General features: G+C 57.0%; 1 protein-coding gene across 5 annotated transcripts in view; it reads right to left on the reverse strand.

The window, feature by feature from the left end:
* Positions 1-22,676, reverse strand: part of OBSL1 (obscurin like cytoskeletal adaptor 1) — a 64,293-nt gene that overhangs the window by 24,249 nt on the left and 17,368 nt on the right. For 4 of the 5 annotated variants that reach the window (XM_054044738.1, XM_054044735.1, XM_054044736.1 and 1 more), the window contains 8 exons: positions 15,465-15,737; positions 14,076-14,348; positions 9,524-9,799; positions 8,606-8,878; positions 7,562-7,837; positions 6,839-7,114; positions 4,057-4,332; positions 831-1,133 (listed from right to left, as the gene is read on the reverse strand). In XM_054044738.1, the coding sequence (XP_053900713.1) occupies positions 831-1,133; positions 4,057-4,332; positions 6,839-7,114; positions 7,562-7,837; positions 8,606-8,878; positions 9,524-9,799; positions 14,076-14,348; positions 15,465-15,737 (2,226 nt within the window). The remainder of the gene's footprint in view (positions 1-830; positions 1,134-4,056; positions 4,333-6,838; positions 7,115-7,561; positions 7,838-8,605; positions 8,879-9,523; positions 9,800-14,075; positions 14,349-15,464; positions 15,738-22,676) is intronic. The other variant, XM_054044739.1, reaches the window with a different exon arrangement.

The raw sequence follows: 22,676 nt of genomic DNA on the forward strand, positions 1-22,676 counted from the left end.
ACACACAGCCCTTTGCCCCAGCTGCTAAATGCCCAGCTCAGGCCCTGGCAGCAGCAGGAGAGGCGCCTGGGAGCCGGCCAAGGTGAAATGTAACCAGCCCCGCAGGGCTCCTGCTGCTCCACGGGCGCTGCCTTGCTCCTGACTGCTGGGAGCAAGCGGCTGAGACCTGCGCATGGCTCCCGCAAACCCTGAACAGGTTCCCGCGCCCCACAGGTTCCCCCGATCCCCAGAGCCCCCCTGCCGTGTGTATGGGGAGCTTCCGAATTCACATCGAGGGGAGGCATGGGGGGACATTTGCCATGGGGCCGGGGCTCCCAGCCCAAACCCCAGGTCCAGTAAGACGAAGCGCAGGCAGCATGTGGTCCGGAGGGGGGAGTCCAGAGAACAGAGGGACGGTCCTGTGTAAAGAGGCCTTTCATTCAGGAGGCAGAGAGAGGCATCCCTCACCCAGCACTGATATGCAGCCACCTCTGGATTGGGATGCAGCAGCTGCTCTGCAACAACCCCAGAGGTTAGGACCAGAAGTGCTGAAGGATCCTGCATCCTGCAAAGCTTGGGGGAGGCACGATGGATTCTCTGGAGACAGAATCTGGCGAGGACACGAGGGAGAGAGCTCGGGGATCACAAGTAGCCTGAGCCACCATGCCAATCCCTGTACACTGCGCTGGCTGCCAGGGGACAGCACCCTCACTGCACCTCACCCCACTGCCTGCAGCACAGGGCAGCCCCAGGGGCTTTCCCCTCCAGGGACTGACCCCCAGCGGCCCTGCTCTGCTCCTCGTCCGCCCAGCCCACCTAGCTGGCATGTACAATGCCCCCTGCCGGCTCACCTGCCACCTCCACGGTCGTCACCATTCGGTCACCAACAGCGTCACAAACGTAGGAGCCAGAGTCGCTGGGCCGGGCCCCGAGGATGGTCAGCTGCCTGAGAGCTCCCCGGTCCTCGATCCGGACTCGTTCGCTGGCCACCAGCTCCTGGCCATCCCTGAGCCAGCGGACGGCAGCACTGGGCCGTGACACCTCGCAGGCCACCACCAGGTCATCGCCGGCCGCCAGGCACTGCTGCTCCCGGCCCCCCTTGCTCCTCACAATGCACACAGGGGGCTCTGGGGAGTCAGAGAGAGGCAGCGTCACTGCATGGGGCAGAGGCCAGGTTCGGGGTCAGGCACGCCTTACATCCCACAGAGAATGGCGTGCAGCAGCCAGAGCGACCCACTGCATGCATGCTGGACAGGCTGGCACATGGACTGTGTGCCAGACGGCCTGACAGACAGCACCGCCTGTACCGACAGACGTACCAGCTGTGCTCCGGAGGGGCCGACTGACACAGACAGGCAGACTGTACGCTAGACAGGTGGCTGACAGACGGAAGTAACAGCCACAAACTCCAGGCAGGCCAGGGAGAGACTTTGGCCAAGTACCAGCCGGCGGGGAGGCACATCCCCTGCCTCAGCTGAGCTACCCCACTCCGCTCCAGAAGGTACCCGGGACGATCCCAGCTGGGCCTGAGACAGCAGGCTGGGGTCAGAGCCCTGCTCCAGAGCACAGGGAGAGGGGCTTCTCCATGGGCTGCAGGGGGAAGTCCCAGCTGGGAGAGACCTTCCCCTGAATATTTCACTGGGGCACATCTGGAAAAGAGGTTTCCTATAACTGTCCCACGCAGGGCTGCCTATACCCTCCCAATCCTGGTAAATACCCCCCAGGGCTGCCTCTATAACCCCCCATCCCCCACACACCAGGGCTGCCTATAAACACCCGACACACCCACACCAGCCTATGACCCCCGCAGCCCCACGGCTGTGACCTCCCAATGTCCCGCTGCCCAGAGGTCCTGGGCTGACAGCACCTGCCCCTGGATCAGGCCAGTCTAGCCCCGTAGCCCTCTAGTGGCCTGTTCTGGAATAACCAGCCTGGAGTTAGATTCTCTCTCCACCTCCAGCCCTTAGGTCAGGGGTGGGCAAACTTTTTGGCCCAAGGGCCACATCTGGGCATAGAAATTGTATGGCAGGCCATGAATGCTCACGAAATTGGGGTGGAGGTGTGAGAGGGGGTGAAGGCTCTGGTTGGGGGTGCGGGCTCTGGGGTGGGGCCAGAAATAAGGAGTTCGGGGTGCAAGAGGGGACTCCGGGCTGGGGATGGGGTGAAGGCTCCGGCTGGGGATGAGGAGTTTGGGGTGTAGGAGGGTGCCCCAGGCTGGGACCGAGGGGTTCAGAGGGTGGGAGGGGGGATCAGGCCTGTGGCAGGAGGTTGGGGTGCAGGAAGGGGTGCAGGCTCTGGCTGGGGATGAGGGGTTTGGGGTGCACGAGGGTGCTTCGGGCTGGGGCAGGGGGTTGGGGCACAGGGGGAAGCTCAGAGGTGCAGGCTCCGGGCGGGGCTTACCTCAAGCAGCTCCTGTAAGCAGCAAGATGTCCCTTCTCCAGCTCCTACACGGATTCCCAGCCAGGTGATTCTGCATGCTGCCCCGTCCACAGGCACCACCCCTGCAGCTCCCATTGGCTGCAGTTCACAGCCAATGGGAGCTTCAGGAGCGGTGCTTCGGATTGGGCCAGCATGCAGAGCGGAGTCCCCTGGCTGCCCCTACACATAGGAGCCGTAGGAGACCATGTCGCTGCTTCTGGGAGCCACGTAGAGTGGCCCCCGACCCTGCTCCCCGTCTGGAGCGGGGCAAGCCCCAGACCCTGCTCCCCAGCGGGAGCTCGAGAGCCGGATTAAAACGCCATACAGGCCATAGTTTGCCCACCCCTGCACTAGGGCTAGGATGGGACACATGGGCTGACAGCCCTTTCAGGGCTATTATAGTTCATATAATGGGATGTTCCCAGGATCCATGAGAACACTACTGCTCTCTGAATCCCACTGACCTCTTGGCCTCAAGCATATCATGTGGCAGGGAGTTCCACAGGTTACGTGTGTATTGTGTAAAATACAACAGCATTTCCTGCTGCCGCTATTAACTACACTGCCTTCCCATTTCACTGAGCCCCCCGTGTTCTGCTGTTAAGGGAGGGGCAACCAGCCATGCCCAATCCCCCCATCTGTGCTGCTCCTAGAGACACACCTCGTCAGCCTCCGGTATGGGGCTCCTCTAAACCGAACTGCCCCAGCCTCTGCAGTCTCTTTATACGGAAGCTCGCCCAGGCCCCTTCCCCCACCCGGGACCCCACCAGACTCTTTCTGAAGCCGGGAAACCAGAGCCTGGAACTGCACCTCCGGCTCAGCCTCCCAGTGCAATCGCAGCAGACGCTGTCCATGCGCGGCTGCAGCTGGGGTTACTCTTCCCCCACGGCTGTGCATCAAGCGGGGTGCACGGGGCTGCCCAGGGCTCTCCCCTGAGGGGTCACAGGGAGTTCAGAGCCCAGGGCAGAGCGTGAGGGTCCAGATTACTCCTTCCAGTGCGTGCTCCCTGCATTGCCCACACTGTACTTCACCTGCCCCCACTGCAGCCCACTCCCCTGCCTGGCTGGGCCCTCTGCCCCCACCCCCGCCTGCCTGCCTGGGCCCTCTGCCCCCTCCCCCGCCTGCCTGGCTGGGCCCTCTGCCCCCACCCCCGCCTGCCTGGCTGGGCCCTCTCTTCTTCCTCAGTCCCCTCTGATTTTAACTAGACTAAGTCATGTAGTGTCATCACCCACCTTCCTATTGCCCTGCTCACCCCCATCACAGACCCCCATTAGCCCGTTGAATAAGGCTCCTCACCCTCATTCTGTGGGGCCCAGCAGCAAAGGGCCTGTCCCTCCAGAGGAGCTGCCCGGCCAGGGCCAGCTCCAGGGTTTTTGCTGCCCCAAGCAGCCCCCCCGCAAAAGCTGCAATCGTGATCTGCAGCGGCAATTCGGCGGAAGGTCCTTCGCTCCGAGCGGGAGTGAGGGACCGACTGCCGAATTGCCGTCGAGTAGCTGGACGTGCCACCCCTCTCCAGAGTGGCCGCCCCAAGCCCCTGCTTGCCAGGCTGGTGCCTGGAGCCGGCCCTGTGCCCGGCTCCTGCATTGCTCCCCAATGCCAGGCAGGGCCCTCGCCCACCCACCAGACAGGAAGTCAGCGGCAGCAGCAGCTCAGCCGTACCTTCCACGGCGACACAGAAGATGAGGCTGTCGTCATGGCTGTCACACAGATACTCCCCCGCGTCCTTGCTCTCCATGCCCAGAATGACCAGTGCGCGCCGCGCCCCATCTTCCTCCAGACGCACGCGCCCCGTGTCCTGCAACTTCTCACCATCCTTGTACCACTTCACCTCTCCGTGGGCATGGGAGAGCGTCACCTCCAGCACCAGGTCCTCCGCGGCCAGGCAGCGGCGGTGGGTCTGCAGCTCACCCCGCCCCAGGATCGTCACAGGAGGGTCTGGCAGAACCAAGACAAACAGCAGCTACGATTAACCAGCCTATGGAACTCCCTGCCACAAGGTTTCACTGCGACCAGGAGCACAGCAGGCACCAGAAAGATTCGATATTTGCATGGACAACAGTGACAAGAGCCCCCATGACACTGCGCGACATACAAGGGCGCTGAACCCCCGGCGCCAGTGTTGGGGATAGGAAGGCGATTCCCCTGGGCCCAGCCCTCATTGCAGGGCTGTTGTACCTTCCCCGGAAGTGCCGGGGGCTGGTCGCTGTCAGAGACGGGCACCAGACTAGAGGGGACCTGCTCCACTCCAGCCTGGGAACTCCGCCACAGGCCCAGGACTCGGCCTGCTCTGAGCGCATGGTCAGGCTAGCGCAGGTCCCCGGGACCAGGGTGGGCCCAACTGGCCCCTGAGCATCCCGACAGAAGGGGCCTGCGACTAGCCTGTTTCATGTCACACCCCTCGATTTCCTGTTGGGAGGAGACAACCAGCGCAGCGGCCAGGGCTCTGGCGCCTGCAGGGACTGCCAAGGAGACAGAAACTGGCACAGCCAGCTTGGGAAACTCAGCCTGGCGAGCTGGGCACTGCACCACTGGCCTGCTGTGCCCAAGTGGGAATTGGCTGTACTATTTTTATCAAGTCGGTGTCTGCCTCAGTTTCCCCTATATGCTGCATTGATTCTATTGGGAGCAGGGGAAGAGACAGGTGTGACGGGCTCCCAGCTGTCTGGGACCTGAGGTCCCACATCAATGGAGCTCTGGAGAAGACAATGGCAAATCCAGCTGCCCAGACACGGACCCCAGCAACCAGCGACCCAGAGAGATCTGCACTTCCCACCACTGGGCAGGGGGCTGAGCCGCATCCCCCGCTCGGGGACAAAGGGCTGGGGAGGGAGGTGTGTTGGCTGCAGGAAGCAGTGGGAGGTACACTGCGGAGTCTGACTGAGGAGGTCAGTCGGCGTGACAGAGGGACGGGGCTTTGGGCTCTGGGCTCCCCAAGGGCTCCCTGTGCTGGGTCAGGTGACTAATAACCCGCCTGTCGGCCCGCGCTGCCTGTGTGACCCTGCAGACGCTGGCGGAGGGGGCGCTGACCCCTAAGATGGTGTGACAAAGTGGGTTTTTCCTCCTTATTATGTTGTATGTGAGCCTATGTGAGTCTTACTGTTTTGCATAATACTCTGTGTGCCTCAGTTTCCCAGCGTATTGCGCCAATGCCTAGGTGGTGGGAATAAGGGTATGTGACTTCTGCTGAGACCCTTGGGGACAGGTGAGATGGCTCTGGCTGCCTGCACATAAGCGATGGACGATGTCCTTCATAATCTGAGACCCAGAAGGGTGTACAACCAGATGACACTTTGCCTGGGGAGTGAGACAAAAATCAGGAGGTGGGGCAATGGGTGTGTCGGAGGTCGGGTCGCTGGAAGCTGGGCAGTCTGCTATGTGGGACTCAGAGAGTGGGGAGTCCAGGACGTCCAGTCCGGGGTCCCCCCAAGAGGGACTTGGCTGAAAGTCACTGATTTCTGTGCTAACAAGATCTGGTCTACACTGTGATCCTGTCGACTAATAACCCGTCTGTTTTACCAGCTGACTGAGAGTCATGGCTGACTGCGGACTTGGGGTGCAGGGCCCCTCTGGCTTCCCCAGGGGTCCCGTCCAAGGGGAAGTGTATGGTGTGAACAGGGGGCTGAATGCGCCGAGGTCAGTCCCAAGAAGCTGCGTGCCCTGAGGGGAGTCGCTCCCCAGAGTCCTGTTCGCTTTGTACTGAGCAGTTCCAGAGCATCGGACCTGTGACTCCGCCATAGATGGTACAACTCTCCCTCAGGGTCTGTCTCCGTGGGACTCGCTGCCCAGGGTCCAGCCTCAGGAGGCAGTGACGCCGTGTGGCTTCCCCTGGAGGCGGAGTGAGACCCTTTGGGGGCATGGCCCACTGACGGGGCCTCCCAAAGCCTGTCCCCACGCGGGGGACACGACCCCCATCCTATGGGTCCGTGACACCTTCCCCACCCCGTTGCTGACCCCCGCACAGACTCACCATGGCTCTCCAAGCACACCCAGTGGGGCCTATGCCGGGGCGCAAGCCCTGAGCCTGAATGCGCAGACACAGCAACTGTCCCTGGACAGACTAGCCACTGGAAACAGAGCAGACGGGCAGAGCCCACATGAGCACCAGTGCCCCGGTGCATGCGGACTGCCACACAGGCAGTGACAGGCAGGCCAAGGCCTGCGCATGGGACTCAGGTCTGGGTCTCAGGGGGCAGCGTGAGGCAGGGGGCAACAGACTCGGCCTGGGGCAAGAGAGGGTTGTGGGGACATCACTTTGTAGCTCAAATCTGGCTGCAAAGACACCTCCTGCAGTGCCAATGCCCCCACCCAGGGGCCAGTTCTAGGCCCAACTCACGCTGCTGGGAACTCGCTTCCCCCAGCACCGCCCTGCTCGCTGGGGTGTCACCAGCCCACCCCAAGGCAGCTACTCAGGTCTCTGGGCCCTCCCCAGCCTCTCACTCACCACACACTTGGACAGTAAACGTCCTGGTGTCATCAGCCGCATCGCAGACGTACTTCCCAGAATGCTCCACTCCAGCCGCAGGGATGACCAGCCGCCGATGGGCACCCTCCTCCTCCAGGATCAGGCTGCCGCCAGCCTCCAGCCTGGTGCCATCCTTAACCCACTGCACCGGCACGTTCCCGCGCGAGAGCTCACAGGCCAGAGTCACCGTCTCCCCCATGACGGCCTTCAGGGTGGGGGGAGCTCGCCGCGGCTGCAGGATCTTCACCGGGGGCTCTGAAAGGAGAGGGAGCGCTGGCCCAGGCAGCCAGGGGACAATGCTGCCCCCACCCTGCCCTGTTGGTTTGAATCAATCTCTGGCATAGCCAATTTTTCCTTTCAGGCCACGAAAGAGCAATGGCGGGTGTAAGCGCCGGAGGGAACAGATCACGGGATGGCTCCGGGGGACTGAGGAGACACAGCGCGTATGGCTGTGCCTCGGGGCACATGTATGACACAGAGTCATGCAGATACTCACCACCGGCAAACGTACGGCCCACTCTCCCCAGCTACTCCGTGACCATAAGCAGAGCGGGAACCCAGGAGACACCAAGTGCAGCCGAGAGAGGGAGACGGACCCGGAGCGGGGGAAGAGCTTTGCTCACTTTATCGACAACGGTCACAGAGCAGATGTCACAGAGACAAGGAAGCTGTGCCCCACGTTACCTGGCCCCCCACACTCACCTGACACCCTGACATCAAAGGAGATGGACTCGTCCCTTGTCTCACAGATGTACTCGCCAGCATCCTCGGCCCGGGCCTGCGGGACAATCAGCCAGCGCTGGGCTCCCTCTGCCCGCAGCAGCAGGTTCTCTGTCTCATCCACCTCCAGCCCGTCCTTGAACCAGCACACCTGGGCATCTGCTCTAGACAGCTCACACCTCAGCTCCAGGCGCTGCCGCACCAGAGCCTGCAGCTCCAGGGAACGCTCCTGGGGGCGCAGGATCCTCACTGGGGGCTCTGTTGGGCACATCAAATGGAAGGGACACGATGGGCTCAGGGAGACCCAATCTCTACCCGCTGCAGGGCAGGGGGTCTGCTCTACCCAACCCCAGCCTGCGAGACACCCGGCCACTGCCCGTGTCCATCAGGAGGCCTGGGCTCCCCAGTGCTCTGGGGGATCTGGGTGGGGGCTGGGGCTGCAGCCTGATGGTCGTTAGGAAAAGTCTCTGCCAGTCTTGTGCTACATGTGGGGAAGCAGCCGCCCACGGAGCTCAGGTATCATAGCCTCTGTCAGACCCAGACCCCAGTTCTTCCAGGGGCATCGCGGGCTGGGCACAGCAGGGGGCCAGGCTCTCCCCTCGGGGCCAGGGGCTGGGCGCTGACAGGGGGGCTGGGCTCTCCCCTCAGGCCAGGGGCTGACGGGGGACCGGGCTCTGCCCTCGGGGCCAGGGGCCGGGCGCTGACAGGGGGGCTGGGCTCTCCCCTCAGGGCCAGGGGCCGGGCACTGACAGGGGGGCCGGGCTCTCCCCTCAGGGCCAGGGGCCGGGCACTGACAGGGGGCCCGGGCTCTCCCCTCAGGGCCAGGGGCTGGGTGCTGGTGAGAGCCCGGCCCACCTGTCATCTCCCCCCAGGGACCAGGGGTGTCACTGACCTCCAGCTGGGGTAACGGGGGAGCGCTGCTGACCCACCCACTGGGGGACCAGGGCTGTCACCGACCTGCCAGCTGGGGTAACGGGGGGAAGCGCTGATGACCCACCCACCGGGAGGCCAGGGGACATCACCGACCTGTCACCGTGATGTTATAGAAGACAGAGTCGCCGCCCGCGTCACACACAAACTCCCCCGTGTCCTGCGGCCGGGCTGAGGGGATGACGAGCCTGTGATGAGGCCCCTCGCACTCCAGAAGCAGGTGCTCGCCCTCCTCCACCTCCACCCCATCCTTGTACCACTGCACCAGGCCATCAGCATGGGACAGCTCGCACGCCAGCACCACGCGCTCCGAGGCCAGGTAGGTGTGCGCGGCGTCCTCGTTAGAGCTGACGATCCTCACGGGCGGCTCTGGGCGGGGAGACAGGATGGGCTCAGCAGAGAGGCTGCCGGCTGGGTCACTCCCAGCAGCCGCCCCGCCTATTCTCCAAGGCAGGATGCCCAGGAAGAGGGTGAGGAAGTGACCCCGGGGGCAGCTGTCTGGGGGAGATGCGGAGCCTAGACTCAGGTGGGGATGTGGCTCATTCTGCGTTAGATGGAGCCGCAGTCGCTTGCATTCTCCGTGTCGGGGGGAGCTGCTGTTTCTCTCCCTAGGGCCCAGCTCCCTGCAGTCACCCCCGTGGCAGGGAGAGCCACGACTCAGGACTCTGAGGATCTTCGTTTACCTTCAAAGCAGAGCTGTGTCCGCAGGGGCTGGCTGGGCAGCAGGCTGGTCCCCCGCTGGCCGCACAGGGACCAGGAGTCAGAGCCCAGGCCCTGCTGGGTCTGACAAGTGCCAGCTCTGGTAACGCACCGTCGAGCCCAGACACTTCACTGGGGTCGAAGGCAAAGGCAGTGCTGGATACAGGATCAGCCCCACAGAGTGACTGGCCAGGCAGCACCTCAGAGCAGAGACCCCGGCTTCCTACCTGAATGTCAGGCCCAGGCCCCCCAGCGCTGCCTGTGGGCGTTAACCCTGCTCCCAGGGAGGGGACCATCGCCCAGCCCCCAGCTCACCGGTCACGGTCACCGTGAAGCTCAGCGCATCCTCGCCCGCGTCACACGTGTACGTCCCGGAGTCTGAGGGGCGGGCAGAGCGGATAAACAGCCTCCTGGCGCAGCCCTCTGCCTGCAGGACGACGATGTCGTCCGAGGACACAGCCTCCCCGTCCTTGAGCCAGCGCACAGGGGCGTCGGGCGTGGAGACCTCGCACTCCAGGAGCAGGGGCAGCCCTGCCAGGAGCTCCGGGCGGCGCTGGGCCTCAGGCACTGGGGCGATGCACACCTGCGGGGCTGAGAGACCAGGTTCTTTATCACCGTGAGTGCGGCAGCACCCTCAGAGGCAGAGCAGGCCGCGGTCCCAGCCCCACGGAGCTCACAGCCTCAGGCCGTAGGAGCACTGCGGGTGGGGTGACATTGCTACACACACTAACAGCCCGCGGGCCGCACTCCCAGGCTGGAGGGGACAAGTAGCCGAGGGCGGAGCAGTCACATGGTGAACCGAGGAGAGGAGGTGGTGGTTTGACAGACTGGCTGGAGTGGGGGGCAGAAAGCAGGGAACTGGGGAAGGAGCATGTGGGCCGGCCAGGAGGGAGGGGGCAGAGCCGGGCAGGGAGGCCTGGAGGGAGGGGGCTGAAGAGTGAGGAGTAGGGGGACCAGACAGCAAATGTGAAAAATCGGGACAGGGGGACAGGGATAATAGGAGCCTATATAAGAAAAAAAACCCAAAATTGGGACTGTCCCTATTCACCCTAGTGAGGAGATAAGTGAGGATCCGCCCAGCGTCTGTGTCTAGCAGGGGTTGCAGGGTGTCTGGGAGCTGCAGAGCAGGAGGGGGCAGTGACCTGGGGGGAGCCTGGAGGGAAGCATTCGCCATGTGACCAGAGGATCTTGTCAATTTCTACCAAGAGAAAGCTGGCGAAATGTGACCTGCCCTTCCCCCTCCCCTCAGCTCGTCTGCCCCTCCCACAACTCTCCCTCCTTCTCCCCAGTCATACAGAGTCTCTGCTCTCCTCCTCTGACCCCTCCACTTGTGCCCAGGACCCCATCCAATCCCATCTCCTGGTCTCCCTGAACCCTCCTCCTCCCTCCGCTTCTCACTCTCCTCTGGCTCTTCCCCTCACAACACAAAGTGCCAATCGCTCCCATCTTAAACACCCCCCTGCCCCACTTGCCTCCCAACTATCGCCCCATCTCCCTTCCTCCCCAAGCTCCCTGCACATACTGGAGTTCCTCTCCTCCTGCTCCGTCCCAGACCCTGCAGCCCAGCTCCCACGCCCGGCACGCCACAGAAACTGCTGTTGCCCAAGTCTCTGGTGACCCCTTCTAACCAAGGCTCAGGACCAGCCCTCCATCCTCATCCTCCCAGACCTGTCAGCCACCTTCACACAGCCAGCCATGCTCCTCCTCTTGGCTTCCCTGATTCTGGCCTCTCTGGGTCTCCTCCTCCCCCTCCAACCGCTCCTTTGGAGGAGCCTCCAGACCCAGGCAACAGCCAGGGGTTGCACAGTTCTGAGTCTGTGCCCAGATGGGCTAAGACCTTGCTGGCAGCCACGGCTATTGCGGGCTGGATGGATGGAAAGTATTCCCAGAGTTATGTACCACAGACTATGTGTTCCAAAGCTGCTGAAGGCCAGACAGTCCCTGGGGCGGGGAGATTCTCAGAGCTTGGAGTGAGAACAATTGACACCTTTCCCCCAAGCCCAGCCAAGAGTTTACAGGCCAGACAAGGTGTGGTCTTGGGCCGTCACACAGCACTAAAGAGGCCAAGAAAAAGACCTGGAACAGGGGGGCCATCCGGAGTAAGAAGGCACAAGACTGTATGCTCTGCCAGTGGGAGTGTCTCATGAAAAATGTGGACCCCAACTCTCTGGACTGGCCCAGCGCTGGCCTGATGAGCCAGTGGGTGAGAAACACCTTCTCAGACAGGAAAGGAGCTTAAGAACATAAAAATGGCCACACTGGGTCAGACCAAAGGTCCATCTAGCCCAGTATCCTGTCTGCCGACAGTGGCCAGTGCCAGGTGCCCCAGAGGGAAAAAACAGAACAGGGAATCATCCAGTGATCCATCCCCTGTCACCCATTCCCAGCTTCTGGCAAACTGAGGCTAGGGACACCATCCCTGCCCATCCTGGCTAATAGGATGGATGGACCTATCCTCCATGAACTTATCTAGTTCTTTTTTGAACTCTGTTATAATCTTGGCTTTCACAACATCCTCTGGCAAGGAGTTCCACAGATTGACTGTGCAGTGTCTGAAGAAATACTTCCTTTTTTTTGTTTTAAATCTGCTGCCTATTAATTTCATTTGGTGACCCCTAGTTCTTGTGTTATGAGAAGGCACAAATAACACTTCCTTATTTACTTTCTCCACACCAGTCATGATTTTATAGACCTCTATCATATTCCCCCCTTAGTCATCTCTTTTCCAAGCTGAAAAGTCCCAGTCTTATTAATCTCTCCTCATACGGCAGCCGTTCCACACCCCTAATCATTTTTGTTGCCCTTTTCTGAACCTTTTACAATTCCAACTTTCTAACAAGTAGTACAGGCTCCGGGGGGTGCTGGATCCCTGGCTCTGACCCAAGCCCTACCCCATCTCTTCCTGCCCCCACCCCACCTCTCCCTGCCCCCCCACCTCTTCCTGCCCCCCCACCTCTTCCTGCCCTGTTCCATCACCTCCCTCGAGCACCCTCGCTCCTCCCCCTTCCCCCCCAGAGTCTCCAGCTGATCGCGGTGGGCGGGAGGTGCGGGGAGGGAGGGGGAGATGCTGATCGGCAGGGCCCACCGGGAGGTGCTGGGGGGAGGTGCTGATAGGAGGGCTGCCGGTGGGTGCTCAGCACCCACCATTTTTTCCCCGTGGGTGCTCCAGCCCCGGCGCACCCATGGAGTCAGTGCCTATGGCGGGTTGTGTTTTTCTTTGGTCTGTAGCCGGGTGTTTCCAGCCCGTCTCTTGGCTTCTGTCTGAATCTCTCTGCAGCTTTGTCAAAACCCTTGTTTGGTTTTACTGCAGCCCCGGCCAAGTGCTGGGTGCTGAGGACAGGGCTGAACAGAGGGGAGGTAATGAACGGGGGCCCTGCTTGCACAGAGGCAGTGAATCTGTGCATTCTGGGGGCCAGGAGTGGAGGCCTGGGCACTGGGGGGGGGGGTGCGCAGTGGGGAGCACAGACAGGCTGGAAGGACCTGTGCCAAGCTCAGGGGGTAACAATCTCCAGAGATTTAGTGACAGGTTCTCTCTGCGCTGCCCAAGGCCTTACTCAGGGGGCCAAGGGCTGGGGGTGCGAATGGCTGGCCTGCGGAGGGAAGAGCGGGGCTCACGGAGCCCGGAAGGGGGCGCTCGTGTAGCCAGCAGCGGTCGTTTGGGGCAAGTTTCCCCCAGTGGGCTCCCTTGCGCTGTGAGCAGTAACCCCGAAAGTGTCACCCCCTCCAGCTTCTTGGAGGAGTTCCACAGGGCTCTGGCCTTGGTCCCCACCGGGTCTCTGGGTTCATCTGCAAACACAAATTCCGCCCCCCTGTGACAGCTCACAGCCCCACCTCCCACTCCCGAGCCGAGTACTTCCTTCCAAACTAAGATCTCGGCGTGGGATCTGACCTCTCCCGGGGGATGTCTAGCCCTCAGCTCGAATCCAACATAGTTACAATGGCAAGTTTCAGAGTTACAATGGATTCTTCATGCCCCAAGCCGTCCTGCTGCCTTACTTCTCAATCTCTGTGGGAGGCATCCAGGCCCGTAGCTTGGCATCAGCTTCGCCTTAGCCAGGACGTGAGGCCCTCGAGAGAAACCCGTGTCCAAATCCGGCTGATTCTGCCTGGATAGCGGCTCTAGAATATGGCCTCTCCTACCCATCCATACAGCTAACCCTCGTGTCCAGGCTTCATCCTCTCGTCTCGCTGTCACTGCAACAACCTGCTCTCCGGCCCTGACGACTGCGTCCTGCCCCACTCACCTGCTGCTGCCACGGTCATTTTCCTGGCCTGTCACTGGGGCCATATCCCCCCGCTTTGATTCTCTCCGCTGGCTCCTCCTTCTCCATCACACCAAACGGAAGCTGCTTGTCTCACTTCCAAGGCGCTTCTTGGCCTGTCCCCACCTCCCTTTCACTGGCTGTCGACGCTTCCCTCCGATCGGCACATGGTGCCTCCACTGCCCACCAGTTACATTTGCAAACAAGCCCCTTTGTGCTTCCTCCCCGGCTGCCCCCCCCCGCCTGGGCAGTGCTCCCAGAAACAGCCGCAAGGCGACCTCATTATCCACCCTCTCCAGACTCTCCTTTGCCGGGATGCCTGCAAACAACATGCCGACGGCTAGGCTTCTGGTGAGCAACGGCCACTGCCCATCATGCTGCCCAGGCTTCCATGTGCTCTCCCGTCCGTCCAGCCGTCTCCTGGCTCGTACTCGACCTGTGAGCCCCTTAGGGAGGCACTGCCTGTGACCTGTGTTTGTAACACACCGAGCTGAGGGGGGCCTGGGCCATGACAGGGGCTGCTGGCACTACAGGGGGGGGGAGCAGTGATGAAAACGGGGGACTGCTCAGTGGGGCAGCCAGGGCTGGGAGGAGCCGACACTGACCTGTCACCGAGATGTTGTAGAAGACGGAGTCGCCGCCCACGTCGCACACAAACTCCCCCGTGTCCTGCGGCCGGGCTGAGGGGATGACGAGCCTGTGATGGGGCCCCTCGTGCTCCAGGAGCAGGTGCTCGCCCTCCTCCACCTCCACCCCATCCTTGTACCACTGCACCGGGCCGTCGGCACGGGACAGCTCGCACGCCAGCACCACGCGCTCCGAGGCCAGGTAGGTGTGGGCGGCGTCCTCGTTAGAGCTGACGATCCTCACGGGCGGCTCTGGGCGGGGAGACAAGCTGGGCTCAGAAGAGAGGCTGCCGGCTGGGTCACTCACAGACAGCTGCCTGCCTATTCCCCAACACAGGGAGGAGAGATGAGAGCCCAGCCCCTCCAGGACATCAGAGAGGGTGTCACTCCCCATGGCTCTCACACCTGACCCTCTTCCCACAAGACAGCACTATCCCACCCGGGACCAACAGGACACGCCCCTGTGCTCTCAGGCCTTCCTGCGGACCGACCTCGCCAACCCCACACCGGGCTAGAGCCGGGCTAGAGCAGTTCACGGAGGGGAGGCTGCAAGGGACAACCCATGGGCTGCAGGGAGGGGGCGGGGGTTCAGCAGGGGGCGCTCTCCCCTGGCAGTCAGCGCTGGCCCCAATGCCCCAGTGCAACGCTAGGGGCCTGTGATGCAGGGAGTGGGGCAGGATGTCAGTAGGGGGCGCTCTCCCCTGACAATCAGCGCTGGCCCCAGCATGGCACTAGAGGGTGCTGTGCTGCAGGGAGGGGTCAGGGACTCCATGTTGGGGGGCTCTCCCCTGGCAGTCAGCGCTGGCCCCAATGCCCCAGTGCAACGCTAGGGGCCTGTGATGCAGGGAGTGGGGCAGGATGTCAGTAGGGGGCGCTCTCCCCTGACAATCAGCGCTGGCCCCAGCATGGCACTAGAGGGTGCTGTGCTGCAGGGAGGGGTCAGGGACTCCATGTGGGGGGGCTCTCCCCTGGCAGTCAGCGCTGGCCCCAGTGCCCCTGTGCAGCATGAGGGGGCGCTGTGCTGGAGGGAGCGGGGTGGGGGCTCTGTACGGGGGACTCTATCCCTTTGCAGTCAGTGCTGACCCCAATGACCACCATCTTCCTTTCGAGACCCAAAGCTTTGGCCCACTAAATACAGCCAGAAAGAAATCATCAGGGGAGCCCTGCTGACCTGCCAGCTGGAGTAACGGGGGAGCTCTGCTGACCCACCCGCCGGGAGGCCAGGGGTGTCACTGACCTGCCAGCTGGGGTAACGGGGGAGCTCTGCTGACCCACCTGCCAGGGACCAGGGGTGTCACTGACCTGCCAGCTGGGGTAACGGGGGAGCGCTGCTGACCCACCCGCTGGGGAACCAGGGGTGTCACCGACCTGTCACTGTGATGTTGTAGAAGACGGAGTCGCCGCCCGCGTCGCACACAAACTCCCCCGTGTCCTGCGGCCGGGCCGAGGGGATGACAAGCCTGTGATGGGGCCCCTCGCACTCCAGGAGCAGGTGCTCGCCCTCCTCCACCTCCACCCCGTCCTTGTACCACTGCACCGGGCCGTTGGCATGGGACAGCTCGCACGCCAGCACCACGCGCTCCAAGGCCAGGTAGGTGTGTGCGGCGTCCTCGTTAGAGCTGACGATCCTCACGGGCGGCTCTGGGCAGGGAGATAGGATGGGCTCAGAAGAGATGTATGTAATTGATCTACAAATTCTGTTGAGTCCTTGCAGCAGCCCACCACCGGACCCCAGAGTTTGGGACTGGAAATGAAGTTGAATCCTTTATGCAATTGATAGGTTATAAAGCAGAAGGGGCCACTGTGATCATCTGCTCTGCCCCCATGTCACACAGGCCATCGGTCTCCCCTGAATTAATTCCTGGTTGAACCAGGGCAGATCAGTTAGAAAAGCATCCAACCTTGATTTAAAACTTGCCAGTGATGGAGAATCCACCACAACTTGTGGTAAATGGTTCCAATAGTTAATTACCCTCACAGCTAAAAACTTCCACCTTATTTCTCATCTCAATTTGTCTAACTTCAACTTCCAGCCACTGGATCATGCTGTGCCTTTGTCTGTTAGACTGAAGTGCCCAGTATCAAACTTCTGTTCCCCACGTAGGTACTTACAGACTGATCATGTCATCCCATGACCTTCTCCTTGTTAAGCTAAGTAAACTGAGCTCCTTGAGTCTGTGACTACAAGGATGATTTTTCAACCCTTTATTAATTCTTGTGGCTTTTCTCTGAACTCTCTCCCATTTATCAACATCCTCCTTGAACTGTGAACACCAGAATTGGGGGCAGGGTTACAGCACCGGCTGCACCAGTGCCAAATACAGAGATAAAATAACCTCTCTGCTCTTACTTGAGATTCTCGTTTATGCATCCCAGGATCGCATTAACCCTTTTGGCCACCGCATCGCACTGGGAGTTCATGTTCAGGTGATTACCCATCAAGACCCCCTAGTTCTTCTCAGAGTCCCTGCTTCCCAGAGTAGAGTCCCGCCATTGTACATATGCCCAACACATTTATACGTTGTTTGCCTGAGCCCAGTGTACCAAGCGATCCAGATCGCTCTCCATCAGTGACATATCCTCTGCATTATTCGAAAGTGGAAGGCAGCTTGTGTGAAAGTGATCATGAAATGATAGAGTCCATGATTCTAAGGAATGATAGGAGGGCAAACAGCAAAATAAAGACAATGGATTTCAAGAAGGCAGACTTTAACAAACTCAGTAAGTTGGTAGGTAAGATCCCATGGGAAGCAAGTCTATGGGGAAAAACAATAGAAGACAGTTGGCAGTTTTTCAAAGAGACATTATTAAGGGCACAAGAGCAAACTAGCCCTCTGCGTAGGAAAGATGGGAAGTATGGCAAGAGACCAGCCTGGCTTAACCAGGAGATCTTCAGCGATCTAAAAATCAAAAAAGAGTCCTACAAAAAGTGGACTAGGTCAAATTACAAAGGATGAATATAAACAAATAACACAAGTATGTAGGGACAAAATTAGAAAGGCCAAGGCACAAAACGAGATCAAACTAGCTAGAGACATAAAGGGCAACAAGAAAACATTCTACAAATACAATAGAAGCAAGAGGAAGACCAAGGACAGGGTAGGCCCATTACTCAATGAGGGAGGAAAGACAATAACAGGAAAAGTGGAAATGGCAGAGGTGCTTAATGACTTCTTTGTTTCCATTTTCACCAAGAAGGTTGGTGGTGATTGGACATCTAACGTAGTGAATGCCAGTGAAAATGAGGTAGGATCAGAAGAGGCTAAAATAGGGAAAGAACAAGTTAAAAATTACTTGGACAAATTAGAGTAAATGTGTCACGGAGTGTGGGGGGACACAAGGCCCTGCACCCCCGGCTTCCTGCGATTCACCATGACTCTCAGCCAGCCAGTAAAGCAGAAGGTTTATTTAGACGACAGGAACACAGTCCAAGACAGGTCTTGCAGGCACAGACAACAGGATCCCCCCCAGTTAGGTCCATCTTGGGGTCCCAGGGCCCGACAGCCTCCTTGGGAGGTCAGAGCCCCGTCTGCCTCCCAGCCATTCCACCAGCCAGCTCCTGAAAACTTCCCCTTCAGCGACCCCTCCCACAGCCTTTGTTCAGTTTCCCCAGGCAAAGGTGTCACCTGGCCTCTAACCCCTTCCTGGGTTCTCAGGTTACATGCTCAGGTATTCTCCATCGGTCAGTCTCCCATCCCCCAATGCAGACTATCCTAGCCACACTCCCCACTCAGCATTCACAGACCACAGTAAGAACAGTCCCAGTTCGTCACAAAATGCATCCTAGAAAACTCAAGGAGCTGACTGAGAAGATATCTGAGCCATTAGCAATGATCTTTGAGAAGTCATGGAAGACAGGAGAGATTCCAGAAGACTGGAAAAGGGCAAATTAGTGCCCATCTATAAAAAGGGAAATAAGGACAACCCAGGGAATTACAGACCAGTCAGCTTAACTTCTGTACCCGGAAAGAGAATGGGGCAAATCATTAAACAATCAATTTGCAAACGTCTAGAAGATAATAAGGTGATAAGTAACAGTCAGCATGGATTTGTCAAGAACAAATCATGTCAAACCAACCTGATAGCTTTCTCTAACAGGGGTAACAAGCCTTGTGGATAGGGTGGAAGTGGTAGACATGGTATATCTTGACTTTAGTAAAGCTTTGATACTGTCTCGCGTGACCTTCTCATAAATAAACTAGGGAAATACAACCTAGATGGAGCTACTATAAGGTGGGTGCAAAACTGGTTGGAAAACTGTTCCCAGAGAGTAGTTATTACTGGAAGGACATGCTGGAAGGACATAATGCTGGAAGTCATGCTGGAAGGATATAATGAGCGAGGTCCCGCAGGGATCAGTTCTGGGTCCGATTCTGTTCAATATCTTCATCAATGATTTACATAATGGCATACAGAGCACACTTATAAAGTTTGTGGATGATACCAAACTGGGAGGGGTTGCATGTGCTTTGGAGGATAGGATTAAAATTCAAAATGATCTGGACAAACTGGAGAAATGGTCTGAAGTCAATAGGATGAAATTCAATAAGGACAAATGCAAAGTCCTGTATTTAGGAAGGAACAATCAGTTACACACATACAAACTGGGCAATGACTGCCTAGGAAGGAGTACTGCAGAAAGGGATCTAGGGGTCATAGTGGATCACAAACTCAATATGAGTCAACAGTGTAATGCTGTTGAAAAAAAAGCGAAAATCATTCTGGGCTGTATTAGTAGGAATGTTGTAAGCAAGACACAAGAAGTAATTCTTCCACTCCACTCCGCTTTGGTTAGACCTCAACTGGAATATTGTGTCCAGTTCTGGGCGCCACATTTCAGGAAGGATGTGGACAAATTGGAGAGAGTCCAGGGAGAGCAACAAAAATGATTAAAAGTCTAGAAAACATGCCCAGGAGGGAAGATGGAAAAAATTGGGTTTGTTTAGTCTGGAAAAGAGAGACTGAGAGGGGACATGATAACAGTTTTCAAGTATGTAAAAGGTTGTTACAAGGAGGAGGAAGAAAAATTGTTTTTCTTAATCTCTGAGGATAGGACAAGAAGCAATGGGTTTAAAATGCAGCAAGGGTGGTTTAGGTTGTACATTAGGAAAAACTTCCTACCTGTCAGGGTGGTTAAACACTGGAATAAATGGCCTAGAGAGGCTGTGGAATCTCCATCACTGGAGATTTGTAAGAGCAGGTTGGGCAAACACCTGTCAGGGATGGTGTAGATAATCCTTAGTCCTGCCACGAGTGCAGGGCACTGGACTAGACGACCTCTCGAGGTCCCTTCCAGTTCTAGGACTCTGTGATGTACCTGCCCCCAATTTTTTGTGTCATCTGCAAATTTTATAATTTTGTTTTCTTCCAGGTCACTGATAAAAGTTAAATTGTGTAGGGCCAAGAACCAGTCCCTGCAGGGCCCCACTAGAAACACACATGCTCAGTGATGATTCCTCGCTTACAGTTACTGTTTGAGACTTAACGGTGAGCCAGTCTTTAATCCACTGAATATAGGCCATGTTGAATTTATATTGTTCTAGTTTCTTATTCAAAATCTTGTGCAGTACCAAGTCAAGTGCCATACAGAAGTCTAAGTATATTACATCAACACTATTACCTTTATCAACCACACTTCAGGATAATTAATTATTGGAACAACTTACCAAGAGCTCTGGTGGATTCTCCATCACTGGAAATGTTTAAATCAAGATTGAATGTTTTCTAAAAGCTCTGCTCTAGTTCAAACCGGAATTACTTCAGGGCAGTCTTATGGCCTATGCTATACAGGAGATCAGACTACAGCATCACAGTGGTCCCTTCTGGCCTTAGAATCTGTGCCCCATACCAGCCATTCTATTATGTTGTCCAGGATCAAAGTCAGGCTGACAGGCCTATAATTACCTGGGTCATCCCACTGACCCTTTTACAATAATGGCACAACGTTAGCTTTCTGCCAGTCCTTTGGAACTTCCCAGTGTTCCAACAGTTATTGAAAATCAACATTAGCGGTCCAGCGAGCTCCTCAGCCAGCTCTTTTAAAACTCTTGAATGAAAATTATCTGGACCTGCTGATTTTAAAATGTCTGGCTTTAGTAGCTGCTGTTTCACATCCTCCTGAGATACTAGTGCAATAGAAAGAATGTCATTATCATATGATATGACTCCATCATCAGTTATTTTCCCAAATACAGAACAGAAATATTTATTGAACATTTCTGCCTCATCTGCATTATTACTGACTATTCTATCACTTCTATCTAATAATGGAGCAATAGCATTGTTAGACTTCCTTTTGTTCCTAATATACTTTAAAAAACCTCCTTCTTATTGTCCTTCTGCTGGCCATAGATTTTTCCTTTTGTCTTGTTGCTTCCCTTATCAATGTTCTGAAAATCCTAGCTTATATATAAAAACAACAAGGAGTCTGGTGGCACCTTAAAGACTAACAGATTTATTTGGGCATAAGCTTTTGTGGGTAAAAAACCCACTTCTTCCGATGCAATCCTAGCTTATATATATAATTTTTATAGCTACTTTCACTTCCCCTCTAAGCCAGGTTGTTTTTTTAACCACTGTAGCCAACTTTCTGGATTGTGGCTTTTTGGGCATCTAGTAAAATCAGAGACTCACAGAAACATAGGGCTGGAAGGGACCTAGAGAGGTCACGTTCTTAAACAATTCCCAATGATTATTTACATTTTTCTGTTTAAATCTCCCAGTTGATTTGGCTCCCATTTGTTTTCAGCTTTCTGTAATGGGCCCTTTTAAAGCACCAAGTAGATATGTGACTGGTTTGGACTTTATTCTGTTTGCACATTGTGACGAAGTGGGACTGTTCTTAATGTTTCCTCTGAATACTGTTTCCTCTGAAACTGCCTCAGTTTCTGGCCGACCCTCTGTCGTCTAGCAACTAATGGCCAGGCCCTTCCCCCCAGCAAGGGGATGCTAAAGGTGTGGGAGAACAAAGAGGTCAGGTGACCTCCTGGCCCAGGAAAGGGACAAAGACCAGAGGAGGAGGGGCTGGAGGGGGTTTCAGTTTGGAGCTGGCTGGGGACTAGGAGTGAGGGAGACGGGGGTGTCTGCCTCACCGGGCCCCAGAATGGACCTGGCTGAGGGATCCGGTTCTCTGGACCTACAAGCTGTTTTAGACCATGTTCCTGTCATCTAATAAACCTCTGTGTTACTGGCTGGCTGAGAGTCACGTCTGACTGTGAAGTGGGGGTGCGTGCAGGACCCTCTGGCTCCCCCAGGACCCCGCCTGGGCGGACTTGCTGTGGGAAGCGCACGGAGGGGCATATGCTGAATGCTCCAAGGTCACACCCAGGAGGTGAAGCCGTGTGAGCTCCTTGCCCTGAAGACGGTCTGCTCCGAGGGAGAGGAGCCTCCCCAGAGTCCTGACTGGCTTTGTGGGGAGCAGTCCCAGAGCATCGCCCGGGGACTCCGTGACACACATAACAAGTGCAATCAAGTCATGATCACTTCTACCTAAAATGTCACCAATTTTTAATTCTGTGATCAGTGTCTCTGTCACAACAAGGTCTAACATGGAATTCCCCCGTGGTGGATACAGCACGTTTTGAGTTAGGAAATTGTCATCTAGAATATTTAGTCATTCCAAGGATGTTTTAGTCCGGGCAGCATGAGACCCCCAGCATGTGTCACTGAGGGTCAAGCCTCCCTGCCCCCTACCCACTCAGCTTTTCCCCTGCACGTTACCCATAGGAGTGCAAGGAGCTGCTCCTCCTGCTCCCTGTGGAATTTGGCTGGGACACCCACTAGTGATCAGCCTGTGATTTGTGTGTTAGAACAGAAGATGGGAGTTGATTTACCAAGTGAGAGGTCAGTCTAACGAGACAATTCAATTAACAGAAGGATACCCAGGGAGGAAAAATAACTTTTGTAGTGGTAATGAAAGTGGCCCATTTCAAACAGTTGACAAGAAGGTATGAGTAACAGTAGGGGGAAATTAGTATTGGGGAAATTAGGTTTAGGTTTTGTAATGACCCAACCAACCCCAGTCTTTATTCAGCCCTAATGTGATGGTGTCCAGTTTGCAAATTAATTCCAGTTCTGCTGTTTCACATGGGAGTCTGTTTTTGAAGTTTTTTTGTTGAAGAATTGCCACTTTTAGGTCTGTTATTGAGTGACCAAGGAGACTGAAGTGTTCTCCTACTGGTTTAAAAGGCTGACAAAGGAGGTGCTGGCACCATCATGAATAGGTTGGAATATGAACGAGAGGCTGCTAGACAGCTCTCTAACACCACATTCTACAGGCCATTACCCTCTGACCCCACTGAGGGTTACCAAATAAATAAAATAGAACTAGAACGGACTTTGAAAGATCATTGAATCCATTGCCTTCACAGCAGGACCAAGTACCGTCCTTGACAGAATTTGCCCCAGATCCTTAAACGGCCCCGGTGCCAACTCTGTCCACATATCTATTCTGGGGACACCGTCATAGGACCTAACCAGCACAATCTACTGAGTCACCGATAGCACCACCTGGTCCTTTCTCACTGGTCCCCCATCCACTGCGTGGCCAGACCACCCTCTGCTTATCTTACAAACGGCAGC

Source organism: Malaclemys terrapin, chromosome 11 (genome assembly GCF_027887155.1).
Source record: "Malaclemys terrapin pileata isolate rMalTer1 chromosome 11, rMalTer1.hap1, whole genome shotgun sequence".
Classification (NCBI taxonomy): domain Eukaryota; kingdom Metazoa; phylum Chordata; order Testudines; family Emydidae; genus Malaclemys; species Malaclemys terrapin.